Source organism: Sinocyclocheilus rhinocerous, unplaced genomic scaffold, assembly GCF_001515625.1.
Source record: "Sinocyclocheilus rhinocerous isolate Xijiao unplaced genomic scaffold, SAMN03320098_v1.1 scaffold544, whole genome shotgun sequence".
Lineage (NCBI taxonomy): Eukaryota > Metazoa > Chordata > Actinopteri > Cypriniformes > Cyprinidae > Sinocyclocheilus > Sinocyclocheilus rhinocerous.
In genome coordinates, this window is record NW_015658610.1 from 184,751 (window position 1) to 195,717 (window position 10,967).

Sequence of the window (10,967 nt, forward strand, 5' to 3'; positions counted from 1 at the left end):
CCAAAAATATATTATAGAAAGAGAAATATTCAGAAGGACACCACAGGAGATACTAGATGCAAAGCAAATACTCGGTCAAACAGGAAATTATAATTCTTTAGTTTTATTCTTGAGGGAAACTGGGTTAATAAATAATAGTATAATAGTTATTTTTAATAACATATTGTGTTTTTTTAAAATAAAAATTATTATTATTTTTTTATATATAAATTTCTGTTAGTCACTCTGGTCCACACTCCCGTATAGTAGGTGGCGGTAATGCACCTTAACGTTGGATGCCACCCGCCATAAAACATGAAGAAGAAGAAGAATCCGAATGAGCCGTCATGACGTCATATTTTTGCGGCGGAAGTATTTGTCTTTACGTCCATTCATGTCAGTGAGCGCAGTTGCGTTATCCTTCACATGTTCCCGTGCATATAATCTGTCAGTAAAGTTTCGCCATGGCTGATTTTACTTCTGGCTTTGATATGCCGTCGGCTAGTTCATCTGAAAGCGCTGAAGCTGCGGAGCTCCAGCGTCTGATTGCAGTAGAGCAGCAAAAGGCTCAGTTTCAAGCGCAGGTGGGTAACTCTTCAGTACCGCTTTGCTGTCATTCAAAACCAAGCCTGGTGGGTTTTAATCCTGTTTAACACTCTATTCAGGTTCACAACTTTACGGATGTTTGCTGGGATAAGTGCATGGACAAACTGAGCTCCAAGATGGACTCACGAACTGAGACGTGTCTCGTTAGCTGCGTGGAGCGTTTCATCGACACGACGCTCACCATCACCAACCGCTTTACGCAGATGGTCCAGAAGGGCGCGCACTGATTGACGGACACCGTCCTCAAGGACAATTAGCCTACCACATACTCTTTATGCTCTCGGTGTACGTCCAGGATGATGTTTTACTGCTCTTTAGGGGTGTGGTGAACCCTTTCACTCTTGCGGAAAAAAAATACCTAAAGCCCTTTCTCATAGACTCTAAAATGTTTATTGATATGTGTATCACTGTTGTACTAATACAGCCAGCAAAGAACGATTATTTCTGCAGTACTGGCAGTTTCCAGTACTGACTGTCCACATCTGTAAACCTGACTGGTTTAATTGTGACTTAAAATAAATCAGAAGTTTCAATGAAACAACCGTGAATGATCTTCTGTTTTGCAAAAGAACACATTTGTGAGCTGTTTTTTAAAAAATTTTATTAAAGGGGGCATATGATGCTGCTAAAAAGAACAGTATTTTGTGTATTTGGTGTAATGAAATGTGTTTATGCGGTTTAAGGTTAAAAAAACACAAGAAATGAAAAATTTAAATCGCATCATATGACCCCTTTAAAAGAAGATATTTGAAAGCTTTGTTTTGTAGGGATTCGCTGTGTATTGGCACCATATCCAATATCAGCTAATACACTATATTTAATTGTTATCTCTGCCTTGGTTTAGATCATCATCTGGCAACTTATGGCAAAAATATATCCCTTTAAATGTACTTTCTTTTGAAGAGTGTTTTTTGTTTGTTTGCTTTTTTTTGCCCTTGTCTGCATGAGTATGTGCATGTGGATGTAATGATAACAGAGCTGAGTGCATTTGTACATTCATAATGGTGTGATTCCTAAACTATGGATGCTATAGAGTTGTAGTGATTTAGATTCTCTTTTTTTGTAGCAAAAGAGCATAGAGTAATAATACATTTACTGGTTATCGACCATAACATGAAACATACTTATTAGCTTATTGGTATAGGCCAGAATTTCAAAGTAAATTCCTAATATTTTGAATAATTTGTAATTTGATTTTGTGTATCTTTTATCCTATATATTTTTGACATTTAGCAGTGATATACATCAAGAAGAAACAAAACTGTTTTGTTCAGCAAATGTTTAACTTTCAGGAAAAAAGTTTGCCAAATACTTTCCTGCAAAGACTGTCTTTTTGATTTTCACCAGTGGTCTATACTATTACTACTAGACAATAGCACGAGATAACTCTTTATTATACACTAGCTCTTAAAAACTCTTACAAAGTTAAAATCGGTTTAATTTGATTTTGAATATAGTTTCTGGTCTACTGTAAAACCCCAAATCTGGTTTTGCCTTCTAATCTAAAACAATATGATATTGTAAGAGGACTCCATATGACAGGATTAGTTTTAAGGCAGCAGAGGTCTGCTTCTTGGCTTTGAGGCTATGCCCTTCTTTGTTGTTTAGTGTGCTCAGTACAAAGTGTCCTTTGATAGAGCTGTGTGTGTAAATCTTGCAGGCAGGGCTGCTTTCAGCAATTCTAATTAAAGTCAGGAAGCAGATAGTTTAGCTTAGTGCTCTTACCTGATTATCAGAGCATACAGGAAGCCGACAGGGTCCTCTCAAGCAAAGCCGTTGATGCTTTGAAGCAAAACGGACTGGACACTACCAAACACACTGTCGGTGTACACTAGCAAAAATATATTTCAAGTCCATACATTACATGGGATTAGATGTAGCTTTAGACTTTTTATCAGAACTATAACATGGTAAGACATTTCAGTTTTAATGGTGGAGACCATTGTGATTAAATAATCTACATAATCAGGAAAACAAATAACATGTAAAACAACAAAAAGGGTTCTGCTGAGATTATTTAATCTTCTTATAGAAGTACTTAAAGCTCAGAATTGATAGCTTTTTTCTGTATTATTCAGTTTATTTATTATTATTGTGTGTTTTTACTATATTTTCGATTATTATGGCACTATCTTTTTAGTAAGTAGTGATTTTTTATTATTAAACTAGTTTTTCATTATTCAAAACATAAATATCAACAGTGCAAAAGTACAAATCAATATTTGTGTTTACTAATTAATTTGAACATAAGAATAAAGGCCATCTCTTCGGTGTGAAATGAACACTAGATGAGTTTGTTTGCTTTGATGGCTCAATCTTCAGATGCTCTAGTTAAGTTGTGATGAAAGATTTGACTGTGTACTTGGAACACTAGCTTGTGATGTAGAATTCAGTCTCAGTCTTATCAAGGATGCCCAATAATATGCCTCAGTTCTCTCTTCAAACACCTTCTTCAAAAGAGAGCCATAACAAAACATACCAGAGACGTTGTGGCAAGATATGCAGAAGAATGATCAAAGAGTATTTTCAGAATGGTTGATTTATAAAAAAAATCCTTATCCCCTTTTCCATTTTTCTGACTGCATATGGTTACTTTCATGTATTATCCTTTTGTGATAATGAATCTACTGGATTAAAAAACATCCGGATTTAATTGGTTAATGTAGGAAACAGTATATCTGACAAAAATCCTCATATCTTTTATTTTATTTTATTTAATTACATGGAGAAAATAAATCCCTGTCCCTAACCTTCACAAAGACCCACTGTATGTACTTATGCCAGGCTGAAGCTTCAAGATCAACAACTTCCTAATTAAAACTTGTGTATAATAGGATCTAAATCTGGCATGTCTGTGCCATCTCTGTTCCTGTGTCAGTCTGAGAGTGTCTGAAAGAGCCCTAGTGTCTGAAGCTTCACTGTACACGTTGAGCCTGACACCTCAGGGACAGTGCTTTGGACAGCAAAGGGGCCGTCTGGGAAATTCATCCTGGTTTGGCCCCTCTCCATTCTCTGTGAGAGTGTCTGCTGTCAGTGAAACGTTCATGATTTCCTCTGAAATCTGTAGTACTTAAGAGATTAGGAACTCTGTGTCAATGAGGTCAAGTGTTTCACACAGCTAACAAAATAGCATGTTAAAATTATAATAAAAATGGTGTTATTATGGTTTCAACTAGCTGTGTCACACTTACTGGTGACACAGCTTAATTCTCATTGGTTTAAACAACAGTGATGTTTTGTTATAATGGATGGAGAGAAATTACTTTAGTTGTCTTGTTCATATGTATTTTCATATAAAAGTAACAGAATTTAAATAACATCCAAGTTATTAGCAACTAAGCACATCAGTGTGAATCATGTGATGTTCACCTTCAATCTTAAATGAGCATGATGATGTTGACTGCATCTGAAATCCCACACTTCCCTACCATATAGTAGAAAAACAATATGTGAAAAGAGTATATCTGAATTCACAGTATTCACAAAACAGTAGGTGAAAAATACCTGGATAAACTACTACTTCCGGTGTAATTCTAAAATACGATGGACACCTTGGGCGTGTCCCAATATCCACACTTGTGGTCTTGGCCACTTGAGAGCGTGTGTACACAGCAGGAAGTAAGAGCGCAAAGCTGTTCCAGTTCTGAAAAATGGCTAAGCTCAGTGCCATTACTGCACAGTCTGAGCATATCCCATCATTCATCACATTCAGTACCTCAAGTGAAATTGTGAGATGTCGAGAAAAACTTTGCAGTGTAAGTTAATTTAATTCAATATTATATATAATTTGTGTAAAACGTAAAGTGTACATATTTTATTGGTACAGAGATGAGTATTTTTGAGTTATGCGTGTCTGTGTTTTTTTGTAAAAGCTTTGCAACTGCTTTTTATTACTTAATTAGAAGCACCAAAATGCTTCTAACTACTGAACAGAAATTTAGAATTAACTTTAAAGTGCAAAGTATTAGTTAAAGTATTAAAGTATTTGTATGTGTGTAGGGTAAACATTTAAATTTGGGTATGCCAAATCTAGGCGGAAACCCCCTAAATAACCCCAGTGCTTAAGGAGTTAAATGTACAAAATGTGTAAATAAAGCTCTGTTAAAAAATGTACTTGCACTTTTACAACACTATGCTGTAAGTGTGTTCAAAAGTTATAAGCACTTGTTGAAGTCTTCTTCACTATAGATATGTATATGGTTTTCACTTTTCACGTCCGTTTGAACACAGGAAACATGTCAGGCACGCAGTTCAATGAGGGAGCCAGATGTGAACTCAGTAACGATTCCTACTGATTCACTGGCTCAGAGTGAGCCTGATTTCAAACTGCTAAAACACCTCACCATCGAGTTCGAGTCTTTTTTGACTGACTCCTTAAAAAGAACCGGTTCATAAGAGCATTTGTTCATGATTCGGACATCGCTGCTCTCGCTGTGTTTGCCACTGCTCACGGTAAACATTAGCAAGTTACTTCAAGATGACTTGACGAAAAACCACTTAAGGACGCACACGAAACTTTCTTGGCTGAGTTTTAAACTCTTGTCGCATTTGCGACTGCTATAATTGCAGTCTGGAGCTGGTATTGTGGCAAAAACAACAGTTACTGCAGCGATTTCCTTTCTACATAGTCATTAAAGAAGTTGACATGATACAAGATTTACGCTGCCGTCATTGCAACATTCATCACCTCATGTGCTTTCTGACAGCAGATGACAGACAGATTCCCATGATATATGGCAACATTTCCCTGAATAAAAAGACAGCGTGTACCCTAAAGGCATTCTTCATGCTGACAAGATCCTAAATACAGTCGACAAACCCAAGCAATGACACTATGTTGTACCTGAGGTCAGACCAGGGCTTATGTTTATCTAGGGCAGATGCTCATATCCTTGACTCCTTTCATTGATCTGTTTTTGCTGTAGGTGCTTTGTTATGGATGACCTCACCTGAGCACATGAAGAGGATGAAGTCATTTTTAAAACCATTAGTTGCTGCAGGGCTTCTCCACCCAGCAGGTGAGCAGGTTTTGTTTGACTTTGTTATGTGTTTCTATGTGTTGTAATGCCTCTCGGCAGTATAAATGTCTTGAAGGAACTGACTCAGGACTTCTGATTTCCAGGCAGGGAATTGTATTTATCGTAATACCCAGAGCCGGCGCCACTTTTTTATTTAAAAGATAGTTGATGCTACTATAGCAACAATTTAGGACAGTCCGTTTCACAAAGTGGCATTTTAATTGTTACTTCTCTGACACAAAGTTAGAGCAGAACGAACGTGTCACACGTTTTAAACTCAACAAAATGGTAAAATACATATATCAAGAGCATGCTCACAGATGAAAACAACAGAGAACAAAACAGCGTTGGATGAAGTGGATTAGAGCCTTGCACGGGCCTCAAATATAGGCCCTAACCAATCTTTTTTTCCCCTTCTCCCAAAAAAGCTTATACTATCAGCTATTAAAATAGTTCAGTTTTGTATGTAATGGAAAGTTTGAACACAGGAAACATGTCAGGCACGCAGTTCAATGAGGGAGCCAGATGTGAACTCAGTAACGATTCCTACTGATTCACTGGCTCAGAGTGAGCCTGATTTCAAACTGCTAAAACACCTCACCATCGAGTTCGAGTCTTTTTTGACTGACTCCTTAAAAAGAACCGGTTCATAAGAGCATTTGTTCATGATTCGGACATCGCTGCTCTCGCTGTGTTTGCCACTGCTCACGGTAAACATTAGCAAGTTACTTCAAGATGACTTGACGAAAAACCACTTAAGGACGCACACGAAACTTTCTTGGCTGAGTTTTAAACTCTTGTCGCATTTGCGACTGCTATAATTGCAGTCTGGAGCTGGTATTGTGGCAAAAACAACAGTTACTGCAGCGATTTCCTTTCTACATAGTCATTAAAGAAGTTGACATGATACAAGATTTACGCTGCCGTCATTGCAACATTCATCACCTCATGTGCTTTCTGACAGCAGATGACAGACAGATTCCCATGATATATGGCAACATTTGCCTGACTGAAAAGACAGCGTGTACCCTGAAGGCATTCTTCATCTTGGCAAGATCCTAAATACAGTCCACAAACCCAAGCAATGACGCTATGTGCCTTGTGTTTATCTAGGGCAGATGTTCATATCCGTGACTCCTTTCATTGATATGTTTTTGCTGTAAGTGTCTTTGTTATGGGTGACCTCACCTGAGCACATGAAGAGAATGAAGTCATTATTAAAGCCATTAGTTGCTGCAGGGCTTCTCCACCCAGCAGGTGAGCAGATTTTGTTTGACTTTGTTATGTGTTTCTATGTGTTGTAATGCCTCTCAGCATTATGAATGTCTTGAAGGTACTGACTCAGGACTTCTGTTCTCCAGGCAGGGAATTTAATACCTCAGAATATGTGCAACGCATATGTAATTTTTCAATGTTACCACTAGGAGTCACTGTTCCTGCAACCATCTGTCTCCTGCTAGGTTGTAAAAACCTTCTTCTGACAGTTGTGTTGACAATATAATCCACTTAAGTTATGGATATATAGACTACAGACACTGTTCAAATGGGACAGCCATGTGGACTATATAAGGAGCAGCCCGACTATAATCATAACTTGAGCATTAATCCTAACAGTGTTTTTTCTCACTTCTTTTCTCTGCATATGGTTCTGTTTTATTTCATTGGTTGATTTTCATTCAAATAGTTTAGCATAACAGTATGGAAAGGATTGATGGCTCGTCCCTGGTGGCTAATATAATGTGTTTTGCTCTTTAAAAACAAGCATTAAAAAATTTATGACGTGGTGCTTTATGATGCAGTTATCTTGGCCAACCAAGTACTTACAGTTTAGAGTTTAACAACATTCCTTTCATTCCTCAGAGCAGATATAAACTTATATGACATGTAGAACGCTTGATGATTTTACCATCTTTACTTGCCAACATGTTGCAACCTCTAAATGGTCAATCTGAGAGGACAGGGTGCCTGAAAACAGATGTTTATGGCTATTTCAAGTCGTTATTTACCATAATATGAAAGAACATGCAGTAGGCACACCCTGGGGAAAAAAGGAAGTGTGGGCAAAGAGGTGTACCATACTGCAAAATATAGCAAACTTCACTCATGGACATGGCGCTAGATTTCAGAAGACGAGGAAGAATTAGAACTTGCTGCCTTGTGTTATAAAGTTCTTTTAACCGTCATCATGTCATCTCTTTCTCGCAAAGAGGATTTATGCTTTGCAAGTCGTAAACAACAATCCTCGTCTCTTTCCTTGCTCTCCTCTCGTTCTTCCTCTCACACTGTTTTTCCTCTCTGTGACTCGGTTTTATTCCTTTGAATCTATTTTATCGTCATAAGCAGAGCCACACAGGCTACCATGATGAGAAACAAAGATCCATGGCAGTTTATGTGCGTGTGTGAGAGAGGGATGATATTTTGGCTGAAGGAGGCCATCTGAACTCACTGTTCTCTTGAAACAGTTCACTCCACTCCACTGTGTTTGCAGAGCCTGGCCTTGTGGGTGATTGAGGATTGGTGTCCAGATGTGAACGATTTAAGTAGAACATTGTCCAGCATGCATAAACCTGTCTGTGTGTGTTAAATCCAGTAGCACATTCCTCATCTCTTCAATCTTTATGCAACCTTAAGAAATCTTACCCATAAGTATCTCTTTTCATCTGTTTATGTTTATGTGTCCGTATTCAGGCATTGCAAAAGAACAGCTTGTGAATATCTTTCCCTCCCATTTAATCCTCAGGCAGCCAAGCACTGATATTGATAATGTATTGTTTTTCCCCTTTAAATGTATATTTTTTTCTTTTTTTAGAGTCATGAGAATCATGACGTTTATTCATATTTTGTTTTGGGGAGAAGTTAAGTATTGGAGAATTGCGTTGTTGGGCTTTAAAGGTTGCAATTTTTTTTTACCACTGTTATAATTAACTATACGAGTACATAAGCTTCTCAAAAACGTCAAAGCATTTCCAGCAAGTAAACACCATTTTCCTGGAATCTTCCTAGACCTTAATGACCTGCCTGTAAAATACCTGAAAATGCATATTTAGGCTAGAGGCCTGAAGTACAGTTGTATTGACCTCTATAAAACCCTTCCTGGTACGCTAGAAGGCTGAATCTTTAGTATGTTTTTAAGTAAGCTCAGGCAGAGTTTCATTAGACTACACTAAAATCATTTGGAATATTTAGTTACAGTTTGCTAAATGGGCTCTGTTGTATAAATAGCATTAAAGTTGGTGGTTTAAATAGTCCACTGTTTCATTTCTGCCATGTTTAAAATACAGTATTATATATTTTTAATAGAATAATTTACACAAAATAGGCAGCAATGGTATCAGTAGGCACAGTATAAGCAAATATTTTCCTGCCAAACTGGTTGCCATGAAACATTTCAGAGTGCTCTTATATGTAGTCCCAGCTTATGTTTAATGTGAAGCACAGGTCATATTAAATTGCTAAATACAGTATAAACAAATGTTTCAGTTTTGCCACAGTTGGTCTTAGAATGTTAAAACACTCATTGTATCATCCAGACCTTCAGAGGACCTTCAAAATCTGTGGAGTTTTCCTTTATCTGGAAGTCACATAATAAGCAAGATATGTATTTAGGGAAACATTTAAGGTGGAAATGGGAGATTCTATTGTGATTGATGCTGGTAATTGACTCCTTTCTTTCATTTTGGACATACAATTGTATTTAACGTCTATTTCACTCCTTTGTTCTGTATCCTGAAACGTTCCCCCTTGTGCTTGTGAGTGTAAAATGGAGGGTTCCTCCCACAGCTGAGCTTTTATAAAGGTCAGACAGTTGGTTGGTGGACTATGCCTGGGCTCTGCTGTCTGTGAAAGCAATCACAATGGCTTTAGGCAACTGGGGAGGAAGTGAACACATGCTAGTGTAATTAGTCACTGCTCCTGGTGGCTTTAGTGAGGCCTTTCTTTCTCCTCAAACATTTTTCTTATTTATGATGGGAAGGACCACACTTGGCTGGACATTGTTTCTGCATCTTTTTTTGAGGGGCAGGCTGATTCACTTCCTAGCGTGACGTTGTTGGGTTTTGATCCAGACACTTTGGGCCAATAATGGTTATCACAGGGCAATAGTAGAAAGCAGGACTGAGACCATTTGCAAAGTCAGTAGTTGTTTTTGAGAGGGTCATATGTTAGTGAAAAAAAATCATATTTTTTTCCTATAGAACTCGATGTCTTACCGCAAAACAATCCGAATTGTGACGCCACCTCTTCAGAATATCAACCATATGACTTAGTTTACTGAATGGCATTTTTCTGTCTGGTAGCACTCATTTCTCATTGGTGAAAAATGTCAAAGAGTTCTTGTTGTCTCCTTGTTGTTGTGAAATGATGAAGAATGCTCCTCCAACTGTCTCTGAGCAGCATTTGGCTGCCGTGATGACAAACATATCCTTGGAAGGGAGGAGAGGTTCCCGGTTTGCGTCAAACCTGCTGGATCACACAGAATAGAAAAATATCTGCTCTTAAAGTGACTCAGCATACATGCTGGAAATGTTAATGCAGGGCTGTACGTAAAAATTTTTTTCCACATAGCACTGGTGCTACAGAGGTTGTTTGTAGCACAGGCCAAAAAGTTGTAGCACAAGTATAAAACGTCTGTTATCATGTCTGAAAACAAACACAAGTAATCATTCTTCAGTTGCTGGTCCACAGTAACTTCCATGGTATTTTTTTTCCTATACTGTAAAAGTCAGTGTGGACCAGCTACTGTTTGGTTACTCACATTCTTCAAAATATCTTCTTTTGTGTTCAGCACAAGAAAGAAATTAATACAGGTTTGGGACAAAATGTGAGTGAGTAAATAATGACAGAAATTGAATTTTTTGGGTAAACTATCCCTTTAATGACAGTCGGCAGCATGTTTAGTAGCTATTGTCCCTTTAAGAGCTGCACACGTTTCTCTGTCAACGGTTTACTTTCATTTTAGACATAACCAACTGTGTTTATATGTAAACCTTGTGTGTTTTTGACAGTATTAGACGTGAAATCAATCAGACGCGAAGACAACTTAGTCCAATAATCAGGCGCTTTTTGACAGGCTCTCAGTGTGAGCGCGCTTCATGAGTACACGCTCAGAAAAAGCGCATGCAGAACAGCACGTGAATTAAATATTTAACCAGTATTGCTTTAAAGCTGATGAAATAATGTAGTTTTGTGATTGCGCATAAGTGCAGTGTCCCGTGAGAGTAACTCTACCGCTGAGCTAACACTGATGTGAATGCATGTGGCGTTGTACATTATATTGAGACGGAGGGAGGCGCCAGAACTGTCTGCAGCTGATAGAATGTGCGCTGTAGCAGATACAAGAATATTTCTCCAAAAGCAGATCGTGGA

The 10,967-nt window shown here is 37.9% G+C and overlaps 1 protein-coding gene across 1 annotated transcript; it reads left to right on the forward strand.

Moving 5' to 3' along the window:
* The first annotated feature begins 321 nt into the window (after positions 1-321).
* LOC107722793 (mitochondrial import inner membrane translocase subunit Tim8 A-like) lies at positions 322-1,146 on the forward strand. The gene is made up of 2 exons (XM_016531272.1): positions 322-563; positions 645-1,146. The coding sequence occupies exons 1-2, from the start codon at positions 444-446 to the stop codon at positions 810-812; spliced, it is 288 nt and encodes a 95-aa protein (XP_016386758.1). The 5' UTR covers positions 322-443; the 3' UTR covers positions 813-1,146.
* The last annotated feature ends 9,821 nt before the right edge of the window (positions 1,147-10,967 follow it).

What these genes read in the sequence shown, in the direction of transcription:
- LOC107722793 (XM_016531272.1), top strand. Translation starts at nt 444, where the DNA reads ATGGCTGATTTTACTTCTGGCTTTGATATGCCGTCGGCTAGTTCATCT. An exon ending in AGGCTCAGTTTCAAGCGCAG is followed by an intron (nt 564 to 644) that starts GTGGGTAACTCT and finishes CACTCTATTCAG; the next exon opens with GTTCACAACTTTACGGATGT.